We start from the raw sequence: 23,896 nt of genomic DNA on the forward strand, positions 1-23,896 counted from the left end.
TGTAATATGATGTGTTCCACATTTTCTTTCACTCCACACCCCCTGTATTCTTCAACTTCGCTTTTTCCCATTATAAACATTGTGCCGTTTAATCCTGTATGATCCAGTCTGAGTCTAGTGATGGTGATCTCCTCTCGACTGTTCCTTTCTGTATAGATCTTTATTATGACTGATTTATGTAACTTGTGGTATCTCCTCCCTTTCTGATCTTCCTCCCACCTTTTCTGCCATATTTCCATACCCTTCTTCTTAATTATTGCTTTTCCTTCTCCTTTTCCAAGTGAAACTGGTATTGCTATTTCCTTCTGTAACGCATCTTTTGCTAACTTATCAGCATGCTCATTCCCTTGAACCCCCTCATGTGCAGGCACCCAGCATAACTGCACATCTATTCCCCTCCTCTGAAGTCTCAATAAGCAATGGTTAAGTTCAATAATGAAATCTTCTCTAACAGTTATTGTCGACTGTATGCTTTTCAAAGCAGATAGTGAGTCTGTGCATATCACCACCCTATCAGGTCTCTTCAACCTATTGTAGCCCAATAACTGCTGCGAGTATTTCTGCTGTATAAACTGATAAGTTATGTGACACTCGTTTTGAGATTGATATTTTGAATTCTGGTATATACACGCCTATCCCCACGCATTCTTGCTTCTTAGATCCATCTGTATACATTTTGAGGTAATTGTAATACTTTCCGTTCAGGTACATACAGTACTCGTTTTAATTCCCACTTCATTTATTTAACACTCTTTTTTCCTTTCTATGATACTCACATCTATATTAGCTTCTGGGGAAAGCCATGGGGGAACACTGCTAAATGGGCTTGCTTTGGCAAACTTTATGGTCTCCACTCCATATGCCCTCGTTCTCTCCTTACTTGTCCAGCCAAACCCACGCCCCTGGAACTTTGTATATTCCCAGCAATCTTGTAGTATTCTGTTTGTGATATTTTCCTCTCCACTTCCTTGTAGCCTGACCCAGTATGACAGAGCAAGTTTCTCTCTTCTAAAGAATGCACAAATGTGTTTAATCGTTAATGTCAGATATGTACTAAGTAAATACATTTGTTCCTGCTCAAGATTAGATTCAACTTTATTGATATTGCACAGATTACAGGTACTGAGACAACGAAATGCAGTTTAGCTTCTAACCAGGAGTGCAAAAAGCAGTAAAGTGAAAAGTAATGCACACAATCTACAGAATAAAATATAGAATGAATTGAATGATGAAAAAACAGTGAGGGGTATGAATACACTAGATATACACAGTAGCCTATGAGCAGAACAGTATTAACAGTGTGTATGAATAATGCTAAAATATATAAAGTATGACAACGGTAAGCAGTGCAAGTATAGTATAAAATATATAGATATTAATTTCATGATGATAAACATTGTGGAACAATGATGAAAAATGTGAATGGAAGTGGCGACGTAAAACTGACACAAAACAACAACACACTTTTGCCGAGCCAATGGAGAGTTTCATCTCCAGCACGGGGTAAAAACCACCAATGAGCGCTCAGCTCGAGATACCAGCGAGTCGTTTCCCATCAAGCATTTCGCTTCCGCAGCCCGTGGAGAGAAACTGCGCCGCCTCGCCTCGCTCTCAAGTCTGCGGGCGTCTTTGTCCCGCGAGATTTCAACGTCTCATGCAGGGCCGACCCTAGACTTTTGGGGGCCCTAAGCGAGCTTTAGCTTGGGGGCCCCCCTCACTCTAGCGCGTTTTCATTACACACAACACGGAACCAACTTTTGTCTTATGATGTTAGCATAAGCACACATATTGTATAAATAAGCATGTAAACCAGTGGCGAACCGTGTCTATCACAACTGGACCTTCTGTAGACACACACCCCCCCCCGCCGTTATAATGTCCGTCTTTTCACTGAATTGTCGTCTTGAAAAGGGTACAACATTTCCGCAACAACATCATCTTCACCTGTTGCACTTGCCATTTCAACGTTAAAAACAATAAAACGGCATATGAATTGCTTTGTGGCATTTATCTAGATCCTCTGTCTCGAGCCAGTGAACTACCGGGCCTTCTAGAATACCCTGGAACCGAGGGAAACTCTGAAAGGATACGCCCATTGGCTAAAAATCAATATATGATTGGTTGATCAAACTGTCAATCCAATGGTACGCTCTCATTCAGTGCAACGGCCAGGGTATTCTATCAAGGATATAGAATACCTTGGTTGAAGGATATTCTACCCAGAGACCCAGAAACAGATCTGATTGGTTGCATTTCTTTTTCTAACACAAAACCACTGAAATGCGTAGTGCATGGTCCGAGAAGGACAAACAAATCAACGTAACACTGTGCTATTACAGATCAACAACACAGATACGATTCTCATTTATAAATTTTACATACATTTACATACATTTTATTTATAAAATTAAATCGATTTTGTGTTTGTTTTATCTGAGTGTTCCAGGGTATTCTCTGAATACCTTGAAGGCCCTGACGGTTCGCCACTGATGTAAACACCGTGGACCTAACATCCTCTTGGGGGGTCCGGGGGCATGCTCCCCCAGGAAGATTTTTCTTTTTAAATATTGAAGTTAAAAGCATCAATCTGGTGCACTTTGAGAGCAAAATTAAGAGATCTATGGATACATCTCTCAACACCCATATGAAACAGAACTGTAAACAGATTTTTCTTTATGGATATTTTACAAATCACTCCCCTTTTTAAACTGTATTCTTGTTTTGTCATATAGTATTTCATAACTGTTTTTCATTTATCCTCTCTGGCTGTCCATCTCATAATGTTCACATAGAAACTAGCTGTCAATAGGAATATCATTCAGAAGAATTATAATTTCATGCAAAAATCTGTCAAAAAGAGGTTGCACATTTAAATTCAGGTGTTGTTATGGCAACGTCAGTGGCCAAACAGCCACATTTACTGCTGCAAATACGTTCAAACATGCTGTCGACACGTAAAGCAGTGGCAACTATGCCACCATGCCACCATTTCAGCTGACTTTTTCTCAGAAATACAGTCACATAACATCCATATATTTGTGCTAGGTTGATGCTTAGCTAAGCTAACTATGAAACACTTTAACTGACAGGACTCAGGATCAACTGTGTACTGTAAGGTAGCTTCTAGCTTCATGTCGAACAGTAAGTCAACATTTCCCAGAGAGCTTTCTTTGAAATCACCAGGTAACGCTAAAAAACATGACATTTATATTGTATGACAAAGTGTTAATTTAATATATCTGGCTAGCTATAGCTACTTGCTAACGGTTTAGCTTACCCCCGCGATTCAAAGTAACGTCAACGTAGCTGTAATTTATGCTTTGCTTACATGTTCGCATAACTTGGAAGTTTACTGACATTTACATACCTTGTTCTCCTGGCTCAAGTGGTGGCTCTGGGCTTGTTGTGTGAGCCACCACTTGAGAATTGTCGTCTTTTTTAAGATTTTTTTTTCTTATGTCCATCTTCAAAAACTCTCAGTCCGACTGACAGTTTATTTTAAACATTGTCACAGCTCACAGGATAGGTACCTGTCAGCCAATAAGACAGATGTTTATTTCCATTCAACTCTCTGGTTGGTCTCTGGTGTCTTGCCTCTGTTGCATTCACTGAACACGGGAAATTACAATCTTGCCGTCCTCTCTAGTGTCATGATGAGGTTCAGGTAAAGCACGGTTAATGTATCTAATAATGCAATCTAGGCATATTAACAAAATTAATTAAACATACTTATCACGGCGACGGTGTACTGAGATTATTGTTTTTTTTCATTATTTTTTTTCATTTTTTGCTAGGGGGCCCTTAGTGGCTGCGGGGCCATAAGCGGCCGCTTATGTCGCTTAATGCGTCGGGCCGGCTCTGGTCTCATGTAGGCGAGTCTCCAGAGCAAGTCGGACAAAATGACTAACCATCATGCAACGCACTAGCAAGACGTTGATCGCAATTGCGCAGGTCTGCGTCGGTCTCGCTCGTCTCAAACAAGCCTATTAATTCTGCTTGGTCTTGATTCCAACCAGTTTTACCTGTGTTATACTAGCTATTTTAACTAGTATAGAGTGCCACAGTAACGCGTCCTAAAACCCGGAAGTAAACTCATTTCCGGTTCCTTCGACAAAAAACAATGCAATTTCTCCATAGGATTTTGGAAAATAGCTCGAAATAAGGTCTGTGGTTGACACAAATTGAAGAGACAGATCACGTTTTGTTCATTCGGATAATCTCCACATGTCTACCCTACTTTTATAATTTTCTAATCATAAATCTAATCGATAGATTTATGATCAATAGATTTATGATATTATCCGGCTGAACAAAACGTGATCTGTCTCTTCAATTTGTGTCAACCACAGCCCTTATTTCGAGCTATTTTCCAAAATCCTATGGAGAAATTGCATTGGTTTTTGTCGAAGGAACCGGAAGTGGTACAATGCTAACTTACTTCCGGGTTTTAGGACGCGTCACTGTGGGACTCTATTGTATTACCTTTTATTATTACCTTGTTGTTTTTAACCATTTTTATAAATAGATCTATCTTAGTATTTAAACTGTAATTTATTGATTATAATAAATTATCTAAAATCTGTCCTCTATTCTTTGACGGTGGAAATTAGTTGCTGGTATATAAAAAGGAACCTCACACTATCGTGTGACACGATCTATTCCTGAATCGATGACGCCGTAGCCCCGCCTCTCCCCACCTCTCCTGCTCACCCCCGCATCATTGCTGATGCGTTTCGCCAACAACAACAATAACAATGGCAGATCACAGGGTTGCGTTCGTGCTCCAGACGCTACTGACCATGATACAGGTTTTTGTGCAAAATCTACAGCTCCTCTACAACAACCATCAGCACAAATGCCTCCCTTCTTGCACGAATATCCGCCATCTTCTTTGTTTGTTTATGCCATATGCCCATGGGGGTCTTATTCGCTGCTTTTGGTGTATTTTGTGGCGGAAGTACAGCGCTACTTACAGGCCCGGCATATGTACTACAGCGTCTCCAGCGGTTTTGAGCGGTTTCGTTTGGACGGACACATTTCTTGAGCCGATTCCGTGTGGACGGAAGACTTTTTTGAAATCGACTTCGGGTTCGAAATCGGTTTCGTCTCCGTGTGGACGGGGCCTCAGAGATAGGCGTGGTTTTGTTATATTTATTTATTTTGTTTAGCACAATCTCCTTTGTCTCCTCCTCACTTAAAGAACATTTGTTGGCAGTATTCTTTGATTTAAAGGAATAAACATTTTTGTTAGCGTTCACTCTGACTCCCTTGGTTATTGGTTGTTGTGTGTTACTGTTTCCAGGTCCCATAGACCTTAGTGGGGACGTAACACAGATTTTAAAGTACATTTCCCAAACTTTAGAAGGCATATTATCTGGGTTACAGAGCAACCAGAGGTTTAGAACAGATGTATCATGCATTTAAACAATTTTCTTAATATGAATGTATGACTACAGACTTGATTAATATAGTGTCGACCATCCTTCGCTCTATGCAGACTGACTGACATTTTAAAACAGCATTTTGTGGGATAGGTTAAAGGTGGGCGCTGAATCTATTTCTAACTGTAATGATCAAAGCTATTCAATCAGGAGAGACGTGTTTTGATGTACCAATATATATTTATGGCAAGAATACCGAGATGAAGGTAATGGTGTTTGGAAATGAGACCCTGTTGGCCAGGAGTATCATTCGGGAGGGGAATACCGAGCTGATGATAAAGATGTAACAAGTCAACTTCCTGCTTTGAAAGAATGAGACTTAAAGCGGTGTAGAGTTTTAAATTACCCAGTGTTGGTAAGTCTTTCCAATGAAAGTAGCTTTGTTAGCTTTAAGTAGATAGATAGATAGATGGATGGATGGATAGATCAATATATACTTTATTAATCCCATAAGTATATACACATAAGCCAAAGGTACTGCAAAAAGGCAGTATGTGCCCTAGGACTGTTATACTATTACATTTAATTTGATTAGTATAAACCTAATGGAGGATTTGATATATGGTTAGTTGAGGGGGTGCTTACTAAACTAAAATTAAACTTGTATTGGGCTGCAACAAATAATAATTTTCACTATGATTATTATGCTGGTTTTCTCTATTTAGATGTTTACACATTAATCAAAAATGATTACATATTATCATTTTACACCTTGAAGGAAGATTAAAAATGTATATGTCACGGCCCCACCTGTGTCCCTGATTCCTAGTGTTTTCCCCAGTCTCCCTTTTCCTTGTGTGTCCCTGTTTGTTCCCGTATGTGTGTGCATGTGCGTGCGTGTGTGGTTTCCCTTGCAGGCAGTAGCCTGATTGCACTCACCTGGTCTGCCCTACTCAGCCGTCTCTCATCAATCATGACACAGCACATCTGCTCCAGTCCCCCAGCAACTCACTGCAGATTGTTTTCTACACCAGTGGTACTGCATCCTCCTGGCTGCTCAGTTGAGTTATCTTGTCTGAGTGTTTTTCTGTACTTTATCTAACAAGTTTCTCCTTGTGCTTCCAGTGCGATCCCTCAGCCATCAACCACCAGACCCTCCAGCCAACCTGCCTGCTTCTCCCTTCCCCATACCTGCCTGCCTTGTTCCGTGCTCAGCCTGACCTGCCTGCCTCCCCTTCCATACCTCCATAGTCCCGCCATCTCCAACCCTGCCTGAGTCTCTGAACAATAAATCGGTTAAACATCTTGAGTCATTGTCTGTGACTGGGTCCAGTTTAAAACACAATCCTAACAGTATATGATGACAATTATTAGTTCATCCCTTACTACTCTGCTGCCCTTTCTTTCTCTTTTTAAATATATAATCCCTAAGATTTTCATGACAGATTTTTGATACTTATACTACTTCTTATAATACTTATTGAACAGGTGTTTGTTTGGCTGCAGGACATTTTGAGGTAATGAAGCTAAATTCAGTCAGGAAGAGTACCTGCTATTACTGAAAAATGACAGATTATTTTCTAAAAAGACCAATTGAAATCAGCAGAGCGATAACATTGCATTGCTTTACTTATGGATTTAGTGCCGTAGAAATGCACATTATATGGAACTAGAAAATGCATTTCCTGCAGAAAATGCGTGCGAATGCTGTAAACTGTGTACATTTGTTGCTGAATTTAGCTGAAAATGCAGAAAAAGCTGAATATGTTATTAGCTGAATGGTCTCTGTAGCTGCTTTTAGCTACAGAGACCAAGTAAGTGTGTTGCTGAACTTGGTGGAGAAACGCAGAAAAGTGAAATGATTTGAATCAAAATTGTTACAGCTCAAATGCATTGCAATGACTTTGTTGAAAACTTGAAAGTGAAATGTTAAACTGGAAGAGTAGGAAAAATAGTGAAGAAGCTTAATATTTAAAAGAAAAGGTATAAACAACTAAATGTATAACCTCAATGTCCTGAAATAGTTGAATGGTTTATAGCTGAAAGTAGGCTGAAGGAGTTAAATATTAAATGTAAGTAGTAGTGAAAGAATGTGTAGTAAAGAGAAAAAGTAAAAACGCTTTGAAAAGCATCAGAATATTTTAACTGCAAACTTTTCGACTAAAACCAAACGTCACCAATAATGTATAAAATATGTGGAACGTGTTGAAGTCAGTATGAAGTCTCCATCAGACAGAAAATAATAGGCTGAGACAGTCTGTGTTTGAGGTGACGTTATCAAACACCTGTGTGTGTAAGACCAGAGATCAAAGATTACCATGGTAACGACATTATCAAACACCTGTGTACGTGAGCCCAGAGATCAAAGGTTTCCATGGAGATGTGCTGTGAAAGGAGAGCCTTTCCATTGTTCTGAATGAGAAATAAACCTCTTACATTTCTAACTATAGTTTAAAAACGGTAGCTGCTTTCGGTAGAATGTCAACGCGTGGAGGATGTCAGGACCGTGAGGAGCGTCGGAGTCTGCTTTTTAAACGGCTCGTTGTAGCTCCAATAGCTCCAGCCCCCACCCTCCCTGTGAGCACAGTGTGCTCTGATTGGTCGGGACGTTGTGAATCGCGCTGAGCTCCGTGGAGGTGTGGTTTCCTTGTTTATCTATAGCGATACACAGCGAAACACAGCCAAACTCATCCTGAGCACACACAAACTCACAACCGAAGTAAAAACAATAAGTGTGGCTTGATATTGAGTAAGAAAAAGGTTGATAAACGCTGTGAGAATGGGTCTGCAGAGAGAATTTCGCCACGATCCCAACTGTCTGTTATCAGCCTGCAGCCAGGGAGGAGAAATCAGCAGAGCTGCCTGCACTGAGTGTGTGTGTGTGTGAGGAAGTCCGTCAATCAGCGGGGGCTTAACGTAACGGTTCCGCGGACGTAACGTAACGGCTCCACGGATTGGTCCATTTGGTTCCGGGTACCGCATGACCATATCGCGTCATAGCTCTGGGCGTGGCTACTGGGTATCCACACGTCACAATGCCCAGGAAGAACATGAGAAAGTTCCAACGAGGCGTTTTGGGGAGGTATTTTCTGTGTTAGAGTTTTACTCCCTACAGGGTGTACTTTGAGGGTTTTTGACTCTGCAGACCGTTTACATGCATAAAAACCTTCATAACACACAAGGGGGCGGGTAATAACCGGAAAAGCATGACACCTCTCCTTTAACGAGCGGCGCAATACACACTAATGTTAAAATCTGAAGAAAGCTTCTTTACCAAGCTCCAAACTAAGTTAAATATCTCAAAAATCTGAAGTTTTATAGCTGAAGGTCTTGTGACCGTTTCAAAGTTGGAATGAAGTCTCTAGCTGAAAGTATGTGGAAGGAGTAGCATTTGGCACACGGTGTAGGTAAAAGAGGATTTGAAGGTTCCTCCCATTGAGTTACATGTTAAAAAAATAGTTTAAAAAGCTGAATATTTCAAAAAGTATAAATGTCAAAATCAAGAAAAGTCATAGCACACATGTCCTGAAGGAGCTGAACATTTTAATATTTGAATGGTTTCTGTAGCTGAAAGTATGTGGAAGGAGTAGCATTTGGCGCACGGTGTAGTTAAAAGAGGATTTGAAGGTTCCTCCCATTGAGTTACATGTTTAAAAAATAGTTTAAAAAGCTGAATATTTCAAAAAGTATAACATATTTTGAAAAAGTTGAAAGTTTCCCATCATGTGCTGAAAAGGCTGAATATTTGGATATTTGGATGGTTTCTGTAGCTGAAAGTAGGCTGAAGTTATTCGACGGCAAAATATTGGTTGAAATAATACGAAGAAGAAGATGATTAAAGAAACAGAAGAACTATAGTGGAGTGCTGCTGCACAGCATTCACACTAAATATCAAGACACCTGGTAAAAGTGGAAGAATGCTTCTAACTAAAATATTATATGTATTTGACTTAGAGGCCTTTTTTAAAATTATAATACAGTATGTGGTATATTTATAAAACCGTAACTAAAAAATAAAGTCCTTTCCCTAATGTTGCCTCTCTTGCAGGAGGAAATGTACCATAATCTACATTTACACAAGTGTTTGTGAAAGCAGTAGTCAGATGGCGCTGATCACAGCCTTGACTGGACCAGTTTCCTCTCATGAGTGATGGGCTGTGAATACACTGCGTACACCGGAGCTTTTGACCTGAGACTGAAAATCTCCTTCCGAAAACGCTGCAACTAAAAGGTTTCTCTCCTGTGTGGCCCCTCATGTGCCTCTTTCCTGTTTCAATGTACCTTTTCCCACAGATTGAGCAGCCAAATGGTTTCTCTCCTGTATGAATTCTCATATGTGCAATTAGTGGGAAAATGTCTTTGCTCAAACAGGACAGCTGTAGGGTTTTCATTCTTGCTGAATATTTGACCACAAATAGTGCAACTAAATGGTTTCTCCCCAGTGTGGACCTTAATGGTTCCAGGTGTCTATTTGTGTTGGGGCCATATACATAATTGAAGCAGGGAATCATACTTTACTCTGTACAAATATTATAGAAATACAATATGTATTCAGACTTTACATGGAAACTCACATTTCGATCCTCCTCTCCACATTTTATTACAGGAGAGGCATCATCTTCACTCTCATTACAAGATGATGTTTTATAGGCAACATTAAAGCAATCAACATAGTTATACATTTCTGATGATTAAAATATTTTATTCTTTAATGTAGGCTAAAAATGCAAAGCTACATTGGAAGGAAAAACATAAAATATATATTAAGAATAGAAAACGTATACAAAGCAAACTTTAAACCTTGGTAATGCAATGAATTGAAAACTATAAAAAATGAAATGCAATAATGAGACATGTTTCAACCATATGTCATGCTTCTGTGACCCTGCTTTGACACTGCCGACATGTTTTTATGACATTTGCAGTGGGTATGTGTGAAGCCTAATAAGGAGCAAAATAATATATGTATGTAGAGTTATGGAACCTTCCTTTCGCTCAAATGTGTAAATGTTTCTTTTACCCAAACCTCATAAACTCGTTGTAAATGGCTTTTTATTGATATGTGGAACATTGACATTTTAATTTCCAAGATTGAAATAACAGATGTCTTTGTTCATACCTAAAATACGCTTTGCCTGTCTTTAACATGTGACATACTTTTTGCGTCGGTATACCCAGGTCCAGACCTTAAAACATAACAAACTTTAGGGTTTTCAGTCAGAGGCATATTTATCTGGGATAAGCAGGTGGTAATCTGCAGTATATTGGGCACACACATGATGAGTAGGACTAGCACCAATGCTTCAAACCTGTTATATTTTTAATCAGCTTTACCTTTCTGTATCCAATAGTTGCCTCTTGCTAAGATGAATACACAACTGCAGTTGCAAATGTCTTCTTTTTAATAAAAATCCCAAGTTCAGCAATAGAAATCAATTTGTCTGGATTTCTTTTATTGGCACTTTGTGCAAACTAGTAGCTGGGCTTTAGTCTTGGTAAATACTCAATAATAATCATTTGCATTTATGTTTTGTTGTACATGGGCATAAAGTATATGCAGATTTATAGATTTATGTACACTTTGCAAATCTGAGCATGCATTATTCTCATACGTATTCTCAAAAATGCATTTAAGTTTCCTGTACTAATTAAAAAAGTATCAGTTTATTTTACAAATCTAAGTGCACACACTAATTGAGAGCCACATATTAACCCCCTCCCCCAATCAATTCACATCTCATCACCCAACTGCTCTCCCAGTTGTTGGAATGTACTGAAAAAGGATAAAACATATAGTTAGGTAGCCTGAGCTAGTAGGCTATTAGCAATTCCTGCCAGCCAAGCTCTGCTAATGAAGAGCGAAGGATGAATCATTTCATTTCAAACCTTTATTTAACCAGATTGTCCCTTGAGATCATAGATCTCTTTTTCAAGGGAGACCTGCACAATGTCTCCAGCATCAGAGGCTCCCAGTGCTGTTGTGCGGCCCGGAGCGGGGGTGCACTGTGGTGCTGTAGTTGTTGTTGTTGCTGTTGCTGCTGTTGGACTTCCCCCCCCCGGACACCCTGCTGTCAAGGTTACGGCTCTTGCTGTGCTCTTCCCTCATGAAGAGCTCTACTAGTAGAATCTTCTCTTTGTGGATCTGCATGCTGATGTCTTTTGGGATGTCTGGAATCAGCCAGTCCACAACGTCGCTCATCAGCATCACAACGTTCTGGAAGCGAACATGGAAGAAAACTCTTTATCCTGTGTATTCTGGGAAAACTTAAAGGAATTCTTGGTCATCTCACCTTCCTGCCCTGGGTGATGATTAAGGCAACCCATCATTTATTGTATCCATCTTCACAATATTGTAACAGGCAAGTCGTTTCTATAAGATAATCTTCTTACAGATGTGTTGATAATATCAAATATGTCATTTGTTATCAACTTAGAGAGAGAGAAAATGTTTTTCTTAGTAAATGGAAGAAATGGAGGATTTATGCCACAGCAGCAAATACTGATATAATTTTCCAAGAGGCTATAAGACTTTTGACTGGCCATTTGTCACCATGGTTACTGCATTTTAGTTTTTAGTTTATTTGTTTTATTAAGTGTTTTTTTTCATCAGTTTTTTTATTTAATTTGTATTGCTCTGTTCTAGCCTAAACAAAGTTGCAAGTTACTTGTTGAATGTAAAAACGAAATCTTTGTAAATATAAAAGTAACAAAAATGTGGGATAAAACACTTGTAACACAAACTTTAAGAACTAAGAGAGGTTTATTTGTATTATTATTACACGCTTATTTTGGACCGTAAGAGGTCTGGTATTTCTTGATAGCAGAACACTGCACAGGTATAACAGACCATTGGTAAGGCTTATGAAACTTTCTTAATAATCTATTTCCTACTTTCTTTATGTTTCACCTTACCTGGAAAATAATGACAAATGCCAGTCGCACCGCCAGTACTGTCCAGAATTCCTTTGAGATCTCGTATGGTGTGACTGACCAAGGCGGTTCTCTGTAGTCCTTATACCTTTAGAGACACAAACACATCTTTTGTTTGGTCTTCAACACAACAAACATTCTTACTATAAATATTATCCACTTAAGCGTGACCCTGAGCTCAACAGAACTTCATCAACTTTATTTAATATTGAAATCTCCTGAAGACAATAGATGTCTCAACCTTGGTAGCATTTGATTAATTATATGAAGTAACACATTTCAAATGACAGTGGTATATTGATGTTGATTGTTTTGTCATGAGATTGACCATTGTGAACTGAGTTTGATTTCCCACCTGCACATCTCAACGTGGTAGCCAAGGTGCAGAGGATCCATTGGTTCTTTGCCTTCCTGGAAATGGCTGACATTAAAGTAGGACAGCGTATGGTTGACAAATCCATGCATGGAGCCATCAGGGCTGTACATGTACTGGTAGACCATCCGAGGGATGAAGTCTGACGTGAAGGAGATGACAAATGCCTAGGAGTTGTGATTTGGGAGGTGGAGGGAGGGGAGGGGGTTCAGAGGTTATGGACATACATGGGAGTTAGAATGTGAAAACAAGACGGCGTGGAATTTATCAACATGCAGTGTCAAGCTGAAATGAAACAATCCATTGGACTGTAGTAGTTGAGTTGAAGATGTTTCATCACTCATGCAAGAGGCTTCTTCACATTCTCTACCCTAAACACAGCTCACAACAAGCAGTCATTTACCTTTTTCTGTCTCCGTTATCCATATAAACTTTCATTTCTTAGATCACAAATTTGACATTGCTGTGTTTAAAACGTACTTTTGAAAAATAAATAGAGCTACCTTAAATTAATAAAGTGTGGATTAATCTTTGAAAAGTTGTGTGATGATATGTCTGTATTAGTTTATCTTTTGAATGGTGGTTAGACTGGGGTGTGGTTTAGGGAGGTGGGGGTCAGAACTGGCTGACTTGTTAGCGGTTATGAATGGCACCTGTGTGAGACACTTTTTTTGGAGGACTTTGGGAGCTGGATTGGCCTGCCTGACACCGGAGGCAGGACATCTTAGGAGACAACATTATGCCCACCTTTTAACCTGAACAACTACATCGAAGACCGGGCTGGACTGACAAATCTGCATCCAAGTGTTGTGCAGAAGAGTCGCTCGCACCCTGGGTTTTTTCTCAACAGAACGTTGAACTACAGATAAAAGTCTATGTTATACCAGTTCCTCATTGTGCAATGTCACATACATTATGTACATCATCAGCTTTTGCTAAATCTATTACCATTGCACTTGTAGTTTGCTTTTTTTTTTTTCTTTTACTTTAATTATTTTTATATTTTATTTTTTCTATTACATCATAACTTAGTACTTTTTTCTTAACATAGGTAACAATAAGCTGTCTGTGGCTCCTTCCTGCTGTAACGATGCAAATGTCCCCTCTGTGGGACTAATAAAGGTATTCTGATTCTGATTCTGATTCTTATATCACCAACACTAACTTTTCAGATTAAATTAAGTGTTGCTAGCAGGACTTTCTTTCGTGTTTTTAAAAGAAAAGTTAAAGTTAGCAGCCTGTAGTAGATTAATGTTGGCTAGCTGATAGTACTTGCTAGCATTAGCGATATTTTCTCTCGAAATTCAGAGTTTGACATTGTTTAACCATCTTATTGTTTTATTTCTTACACAAGGAATACAAGGAATATTCACAGAAGCAATAGGCCTGAGAATGTTGAATGCTTTTTTAAGTCAAGTAGTCCTGTTGGTGGAATTAGAGTGTCCTCAATCTCTATATACAGTTATCTGACTATGAATGTGGAATGGCACTATACTGTATGTTGATATTGGAAATGTTTATAGTTCGTTCGTTCTCCAAGTACCATTGACCAATCATGTTTGAGCAGGTTTTGGTTAAATGCAGGTAAACAATCCGTGTGAAAAGCAAAATGGGTTGATCAAATGCGATCTGGGAACTGGGTGTAAAAGGTTACTCGTGAAACATGGATATCCTCTCTCAATTCAGGTTTTCTACACCAAAACCATTGAAATATTGGCTGTTGCCCCCAGGAGCCTTACGTTGTCAGACCAATAGCCAATTGGTTCAGAGATTGTAGTGATCGGCTTGAAAGGTCTTTGCTTTTGAAAACAGAAAGCCACATTTAAAACGTTTTCAATACATTTTAAGGTTTCCTTTTTGCATAAAGCATCCGAAACAGCGAAACCACAAGAACCCCATGACAGAGGAAAGCTTTAAAAAGATAAATTAAAAAGATAAATTACCACCGCCAATATGTGAGTTGTTTTGATGAAGCTAGTAATATACTGCTAAAGGCTGATGTAGTTTTTAATTCAGCCGGACATTGTGACACTGTGGTTGCTTGTGTGTAGAACAATGTCCAGATAAATTACAATGATGATGAAAACACTGTCACGTTATAAAGGCATTAAAGTCAGCACGTTTAGTACTGTACAAAGTTTTCCCCAAGAAGATTGGTCAGTGGTTGTTATGGGCTGAATACATGTGATTATACAATATGTCAGATAGCCACACTATGTGTTGCAGAGGGGAGGGCGGTGACGACGTCGAGGAAGATGGCTGCTTAAGTTCGTGGCTCCGGCGCCATCGCCATTTATTTTACTTAAATATCTTACTATCAGTGATACTTTTTATCTCAATCACGAGTTATTAGTCCCAATAGTCATCTGTCACATTTAGCGTGTTCACACCGGAGTACTTTTCCCACAATAGTTCATCAGAACTACGATATATTTGCGTTCACACCAAAAAGCCCCAGGAACTAAATTAGTTCATCAGAACCATTTTTACCCGCTTTTCAGTCCCTGCTAGAGAGCAGGGACTTTCGTGAGAGAAAAAGGTTCATATGTCTGATTGGCTGTGCGGAATGCAAACCACGGCCCGTAAAACTCTGAAAAAGTGTTCGTAGCCGCCATCGCATTAAAAACTCAGTGCAGCGCACCAACGAAGAGATTACTTTTGTGAAAGCAGTTATTATAGCAACACTAAATAAATCATCGGAGCAGTGGAGTGATGAGGATGTGTCGGCGCTTCTGGCGATTTACTCGGAGGACGTGATCCAGAAGCTTCTACTGCAAAATGTAGGATCGTTGTTCAGCAAAGTTAGCCGACCTGGGAACCGTCCACAGCGCAAAGTCATGCCGGGACGACGACAAAGGTAAAATAAACTACATGCACTGCACTGTTTTAATCTGCACAATACTAGTCTCAGATGTACTTTTATTTGCTCAGTAGATCGAGCTAGCCATGCTAGCTGAACTGGCTATCATAGCTCCAAGCTGGCTAACAACATCTAGCTAGCTAGCTATTCTCAGCCGCGCCCGCTATGAAAACGTTTTGACTTGTGAATAAGTGTGCAATGTTCTGTAATTTGCTTCACTAACTCATGGCACTAATCGTGGGTTTCAGGCGAGGTGTTTCTCTTTGGATTGGAAACTAGTGAGCTTTCCCCTCCGGGATAAAACGATAATATAACGTTAGCAATTAGCATGCTAGCTGGACATAATGCTACCTCTGTGGCTACACTGAATAGAGGTAAAAAATAACTTACCTGGTAGTTGCTATAATTTCATGTGTCATTTGCAACATTCATTCTACATGTTAACCTGTTAAGCCCGAGAGACCCCGGTACCGGGGCACTGCCGCAACATCTTGCAGGAAACAGTGTCTGAGGGCATGTTCATTTAATAAACTATGAATGTTTTATATCCATGTAACGGGAAGAAACTCATCTAACTGATCATTTTTTTTAAACCCCACAATGCTAACGCTGAGCCTCTGAATTAGCAACGAGCGAAAAATGCTAACAGATTACTGCACCGAAAATCACTCACAAAACCTTATTATTTATCTTTTCTCCACATCCATGACATCGTTTCACATCGTGAGGTGACACAGAATCGAAGGGTACCCTCATTATCACTCAATTATATGAAATTGCGACGTTATAAACAAAAACAGACATCAAAACATGTGGCGCTAGGTAGCTAAAAATGCTAACATGGTTACCTTGCCTCTGTAGTCTGCTCCAAAGTGGTCTTCAATGGCATTAAAACGATAAAAACGCTGCTGAAGTTAATTCATAGGTTAATCCAATGTGTCTGTGTCCCTTTCAAATGATTTCTGATAATCCATGAGCAATAAGACTGCCAATAAGACTACTTTTCCATTTCTAGATGTCAGAGCGAGAGATAGCTTCACTCTCATGCAAAACTACATGTGCAAAGCCCCCACCTTTTTGTTTTACAACGTGTGTGTGGGGGAATCCCCCTTCGATTCTACTGGCTCTAACGGTCAGAAAGAGGTGTCAACCATCAAAATCGTTTTTTTTGGCTAAACCTCTCTAAAAAGGTCAAATGTCACTTGTTTTGCATCAATCTTGATACAGGGTACTTATTATATGTTTTACTTTGGATTCCTAAAGCTTTTAGTCTACCTTACCATCATCCAAGGGTAGTTTTCACTATAAGTAAAAAATAATTTTTGGACGGACACTATCATTTACAGTTTTTTACTATGTAAAATCTGAATTTTCTTTAAAATAAAAAACATCTATATTGTTCTAACTTTTCTACATCCAACTCACAGGTTTATCATTACTTTGAGAAAAAAGATGATTAATTTAACCCTTTTAGAAGGGAAGATATGGTCATTTGTTCTGGGAATGTCATTTTCGAGCCTGAGACCTGAAAAACAGGCTCAGGGCTTAACAGGTTAATGGTAAAAGCTTAAACAGTTGATTACCTGCATGCCACAAAGATTGATGTTCTAATATTTTGCACATTTAAGTAAAAATGTAATTGAAATTCAATCTATTTTTCCTTTTCTTTATTGATTGTTATAATTTTACTCAGCCATGTTATGTTAGATGTCAATCCACTTACACTGTAACTACTCTGGCCTTGAAAGAAGGTTACGCATCGAACTGATGTCCACTAATCCCTATAAAACAAAGTTCAAGCATACATTAACACTAGAACCGCCAGAGATTTTTTATACCTAAAACCGCCACCTGGGTCAAATTGACCCGCTATTAGAATGCATTGATTTTCAAGGTAAAATGTTCTTTTATTGAACAGTGAGTTTTGATCGCACAGGGATGAAATGTATACCAATATAATCTGTGGACTCTCAGGGCTCGACATTATAAATGGCCCGCTGGCCCGGAAGCATTATTTAGACACCGCGGCCAGCATAACGTACTTTCAACTCGCCCCACAGCTGTTTGCTGCGGAGCGCAGCGCGAGCAGTCTCCCGTGAGCGGGAGCGCACTCCTTCACTACAGACTGTCTCTATCTCTCTCTCTCTCTCTCTATCTATAACTATCTATCAATATATCTATCCATCTATCTCTCTCTCTCTCTCAATCTATCTCTCAATCTATAAGGAACCGCAGTAGACAAAAGGCGTTGCTATAGCAACACGTCATGTTTATATGAAAAGGGGTGGGGTCAATATGACCCGCTTGGCGGAAATAGGTATAAATTGCAATTTTTTGGGCGATTTCTTCAATCTGACTTCATATTGACAATTTTTAACAACATAGGGTGCTACATAACACACTTTCTGGAAAAGTCATGGACTGGAAGACTTTAATATTTTATTGAAAAAAAGTTACACCCAATAAAAAACAGCTCTGGGTCAAATTGACCCGATTGGCGGTTCTAGTGTTAAGCACAAAACAATAAATAAGGGCACTTTGATATTTATTTTTTATTTGATATTATTTGATCCTATCTTATCTTCTACTTTACACCTGCATTTTATACACTGTCCCTGCCTGCACCATATCCAATGTTGTCTCTGTTGACAACCTACTAGGCGATTAAACTGATCTTGTATCTTGCTCTTAGGAAAGCGGGCACGGGATGACAGCTTCCTTGACACCATCATGGCGATGGAGGACCACCGTGCCATGGTCAGCAAGGAGAATGAGGACCTGCGTGCCAAGGAGATGCACGACGAACGGCTGCTGCATTCACACAAGGCCCAGGAATCGGACGACCAGCTGCTCATGGTGATGCCGCGCCATGCTGACTCGGCGGCGCGCCAGGTGGAGCAACAAAATACCTTTCAGGCTGGGCTTCTGGCAGTGCTAAGCGAGCTGATTAAATCCAACAGGCCTTCAATAAAAAAATTATGTAATATAATTGTAATATGTGGCTTTAAAAAAGATAATTTCATTGTATTTCAAAATGGCGTCCATCAACACAAGCACTATTTATAGAAAGATAAATGGTTAAGTTTGTAATTACCAGTGTTGTCAGTTCAATATTTTAATTCATTATAGTAAGAGAACATCTTAGGAGTTAGTGTAGTGAGTTTCAGAGCAGTGTAATAATTCTTTGACCTAAAACTAAATGTTTTTATGAATGTCCTCTAAGGAGGACATGGGGATTTGCTAACTTTTTATTTCCCCCATTTTACACGACACAAATGGAGGCCACTATGGGCCAAAACTAACACGTAGGTTTCTGTAGGGTTCATGGCAGACGGATGCAGTTGCTCTCAGGAGGATATATAATAAAGGTGTGTTAACTGCTGAGCCTATTTACTGTGCATACGACACACCTGGCACAGTTTATTCATTTCACACAGGTTACGCAATCCATAGCGCGTGCATGTCGTCGTCCAACTCCTTTGTCAATCCTTCTTAACCGCCTTCGCTTCCGAATCAGCATTGCTATTGCATTTGACTGGTCGACGATCTGTATTTGTGTTTGCTTAAATAACTCAGACGAAGCTCATGTCTGAGGTCGGAAGGTAAACAGACGCCTCATATACAGCAGGTGGGCGTGGCAGTATACGTGGGAGGTTTTTCTTCTTCTTCTTCTCTCGGTTTTTTGGCGGATTGCAACTTTAAGGTGCATACCGCCACCTACTGTACTCGCCGTGAAGTTGTTTGCGGCCTGCCAGTAAACCCAAAGCAGAAGAAGAAGAAGTGACGTCAGCGGCTTCATTTTCCTAATCCACCCCCAGGAACTCATTTCGGTGTGAACGTGATCTGCTTTAGTTCATCAGAACTAAAAGAGTTCTCATGAACTGAGTTCTCATGAACTATTGTGGGAAAAGTACTTGGTGTGAACGCGCCTATTAAAAAATGCTGAATACTAAAAAACCTCAGAAAGCCGTAGTTAATGCAACTCAACAACACCTGGTTCTCAAGGCTAATGCTAGCTCGAAGCCTGCGAATGTCTCACACGGTGTTGGACCCAGCTGCTACTGAGCCTACCAACACCGCGATTCTCGAGCTTCTTCAAAAGCTATCTGAGGACCAAACAAAGTACTTTACTGACCTTCGGAAAGAACTATCGGAAACGCGGAGAGCCGTTGTTGCTGTTGAGGAGAAGCTAGCCCTGGCTTCGGAGGTAGAAATGCTGAATGCTAAACTGGTGGAATACGAGGATAGGGATAGGTGGGTGAATCTACGCATCTAGGGAGGCGTGTGGCGCAGTGGATAGAGCCTTGGTGTTGGGATCAGGGGGTCACAGGTTCAAACCCCACTGCAGTCAGCATGTCGTTGTGTCCCTGGGCAAGACACTTCACCCCAAATTGCTCCTGTGATGCCCACAGTATTGAGTATGTAAGTCGCTTTGGATAAAAGCATCTAACAAGTAACATGTAATCTATGGATTCCCGGAGCATTCTGAGGAGAAAGATGCTTTATCCTTCCTGAAGACAACACTACCGGACATCCTTCAGACGGATTTTCCTGGGGGCCTGGATTTGGAGCGTGCTCACAGCCCCAATCAAGCCCGGGGCTCCACCGAGACCTTTCGTGGTGCGTTTCCTGAGATTCCAGCAAAAGGAGCACATGAGAAACGTCGCGAGGGAAATCGGAGATGTCAGGTGGAAGACCCATAAAATAAGCTTCTACCAGGATTTCTCAAAGGCAACGCAAGATCGGCGACGCTCCTTTTTGGAATGTAAACGGCTACTTCACTCGGCTAAGATCCCGTTTGGCATCGGATACCCGGCTGTGCAGGCTCGAAAATGACATTCCCAGAACAAATGACCATATCTTCACTTCTAAAAGGGGTAAATTAATAATCTTTTTTCTCAAAGCAAGGTTACATCTGTGAGTTGGATGTAGAAGTGTCAGAATCAATATAGGTGTTTTCATTTTAAAGTAAATTCAGATTGAACATAGTAAAACCATTTAAATTATAGTGTCCGTCCAAAAAAAAAGATTACTTATAGTGAAAACCACTCTTGAATGATGGGATAGTAGACTAAAAGCTTTAGAAATCCAAACTATAACATATAATAAGTACCCTGTGTCAAGATTGATGCAAAACAAGTGAAATCTGACCTTTTTAGAGAGATTTAGAAAAAAAAACCCACTTCTGGGGTCATTTGGGTGCATTTTCCATATCTCTGGCCCCCCTCGTTCGATTTTGATGATTGACATCTCTTTTTAACCGTTAGAGCCAATAGAATCGAGGGCAAGTTCCTACAATCCATCTAAACATTACCCATTGGTGAATGATTGCTGCGCAGCCAGAATGCCCCTGAACCGGAAGCTGCGATACACTCTGGTGGCTACCATTAGCAGCTAATTTAAAATCTCCGATTTTTACATAAAAATTGAATTATGGATTATCAATAATTTTTTCAAAGTGACAGACACGTTGGATTAACCTATGGATTAACCTTCAGCAGCGTTTTTATCCCATTGAACACGACTTTTTATCAGAATAACAGCTAAGGTGAGACGATCTCCCGTGTTTGCTCCGTAATGCTACGTGCTATGTCTGTGTTTCCTTCCCTTGTCGCGGGTTCTGATCGCTCAGTGATGATACTAATACCTATATAATCTGTGGAATCTCAGCTTTAATCGGATATCTTGTTTGTGCAGTTACGATAAGTAATAAGGGTATTTTTACCTTGAGTTCTGTGCTAAGTGTGTTAGCATTTCTTCGCTCAGGGGTCATATAGACGCTTCTTATGAGACTTGTGTTTTGTTTTGGTAAAAGTGGTTCATACTGTCAGTTAACTGAGTTTCTTCCCGTTAATCTGGTATGACACATTCATTTTTTTTTTAAATATTAAGAAGCCCTGAGATCTTTTCACATCTTTTGAATGTGTTCTGATGACTCACTACGCTGATGCATTGCTCAGCAGTTCGTTAGATCGTTGTCTAGCAATTAACAGATATCACCTGTTCTAATGGCTGGTGATGGTGCTGCCGCTCTTGGGCAGTTAGCCTGTTAAGCCCTGAGCCTGTTTTTCAGGTCTCAGGCTCGAAAATGACATTCCCAGAACAAATGACCATATCTTCCCTTCTAAAAGGGTTAAATTAATAATCTTTTTTCTCAAAGTAATGATAAACCTGTGAGTTGGATGTAGAAAAGTCAGAACAATATAGATGTTTTTTATTTTAAAGAAAATTCAGATTTTACATAGTAAAAAACTGTAAATTATAGTGTCCGTCCAAAGATATTTTTTTACTTATAGTGAAAACTACCCTTGGATGATGGTAAGGTAGACTAAAAGCTTTAGGAATCCAAAGTACAACATATAATAAGTACCCTGTATCAAGATTGATGCAAAACAAGTGACATTTGACCTTTTTAGAGAGGTTTAGCCAAAAACACTCCACCTCTGAGGTGATTTGGGTGGAAATGTTTTTTTTCCATATCTCTGGCCCCCCTTTGTCAATTTTGATGGTTGACACCTCTTTCTGACCGTTAGAGCCAATAGAATCGAAGGGAGAGTCCCCCACACACACTCATTGTAAAACAAAAAGGTGGGGGCTTTGCGCATGTAATTTTGCATTAGAGTGAAACTATCTCTCGCTCTGACATCTAGAAACGGAAAAGCAGTCTCAATGCTTATGGATTATCAGAAATCATTTCAAAGGGACACAGACACATTGGATTAACCTATGGATTAACTTCAGCAGCGTTTTTATCGTTTTAATACCATTGAAGACCACTTTGAAGAGACTACAGAGCCAAGGTAAGCTTGTTAGCATTTTTAGCTACCTAGCGCCAAATGTTTTGATGTCTGTTTTTGTTTATAACGTCGCGATTTCATATAATCCAATGATAATGAGGGTACCCTTCGATTCTGTGTCACCTCACGATGTGAAACGATGTCATGGATGTGGAGAAAAGATAAATAATAAGGTTTTGTGAGTGATTTTCGGTGCAGTAATCTGTTAGCATCTTTCGCTCGTTGCTAATTCAGAGGCTCAGTGTTAGCATTGTGGGTTTTCTCTTGAAAAAAAAAAAAAAATGATCAGTTAGATGAGTTTCTTCCCGTTACATGGATATAAAACATTCATAGTTTATTAAATGAACATGCCCTCAGACACTGTTTCCTGCAAGATGTTGCGGCAGTGCCCCGGTACCGGGGTTTCTCAGGCTTAACAGGTTAAAGTTCCCAGATTTTAGTTGTTTGTCCAGTTAGGGACTTATCAGGAATGTCGAGGAGTGGTGTATCTCCTCACTCTTCTTGGGTTGTTTTTGAGTTTGTTTATGTTTTATTTCTTTTATTTTTTTGGGAAGGTTTCTTTCTTTAGATTTGTTTTGTGCTGTTTTGTACTGTATTGCATTTGATGTTATTGATTGTACCATTTGTTTAATACATTTAAAAAAATTGCAGAAAGTGTTGCAGAAGCCGACAGAGCTATATTCTTGTGGGAAGCCAGCCTCAATGGCCAGGTGTCACTTAGTCGGAATTTAATTCTTGTTTTCTATTCATTCACAGTCTCTGAAAGTCCTAATTAGCATTTCAAAAATAGTGTGATAGAGTACAGAACCAAATCAGTAAGAACTTTATACTCTACAGTACATGCAACAAAATCAACAAATACAATCACTTTCTACTTACATTTATGATGACGGCCACATTTGCTACCCCTCTCAGTAAGTTGTACCATATACCTGTAGAAAGAATAATATGTATTAACAGCTAGATTGTACAGATATACAGACTATATTATAGTTATAGTATAGATATTCTACAGTGCATGGAAATGTTTCCTTGCAGTTTGTTGGTTGTATCGAATATATGAACAGCAACACTTCACCTAGATCTTACCTTTACTATTGAATACTTTCATGCATTGTAAGCCTTTTCATAAGAGCTACAGTATGATGAAAATAACCCACCAATATCTTTGGCTCTTGCTGCCACCGGTCTTCGCAACTCAGTCACAAATTTCTTGGCATCGAGTCGTATTTCAATGATGTTGTTGAGCAGAGCAAAAAGCGGCGCCAGGGGGAAGGACGCCACAAACAATGTGACAAAACCAAACTGGATGACTGGACAGAGAAGAAAAAATAAAAAGATGGAGATTAATTATAAGGTGAGAGTTTATATGAATAATTGATTTGGATTTAGTTTGGTGATGAAATTAAATTTACATTGGAGGCATCATTTCCCTATGTAAATGGTCTTTGTTTTGGGGAGCACTTTGTAAAGTCGTTTTTTCTGTTGGTGATAGTCCATCGAGTGGTGCAGGAACGAGACCTAGGACCTGGAAATGACTTAGTATTTAAGCAAT

At 39.6% G+C, this 23,896-nt stretch overlaps 1 protein-coding gene across 1 annotated transcript; it reads right to left on the reverse strand.

The window, feature by feature from the left end:
* Positions 1–9,934: 9,934 nt before the first annotated feature.
* Positions 9,935–23,595, reverse strand: LOC117491767 (anoctamin-1-like; the record flags this gene model as incomplete). Its single annotated transcript, XM_034141859.1, is given in 5 exon segments — positions 9,935–11,595; positions 12,294–12,399; positions 12,667–12,851; positions 23,221–23,273; positions 23,502–23,595. Coding segments are annotated over 5 exon segments (693 nt in total), but the record flags the coding sequence as incomplete, so codon positions are not given.
* Positions 23,596–23,896: the final 301 nt, after the last annotated feature.

The sequence above is a fragment of the Trematomus bernacchii genome, unplaced genomic scaffold, assembly GCF_902827165.1.
Source record: "Trematomus bernacchii unplaced genomic scaffold, fTreBer1.1, whole genome shotgun sequence".
Classification (NCBI taxonomy): Eukaryota; Metazoa; Chordata; class Actinopteri; order Perciformes; family Nototheniidae; genus Trematomus; species Trematomus bernacchii.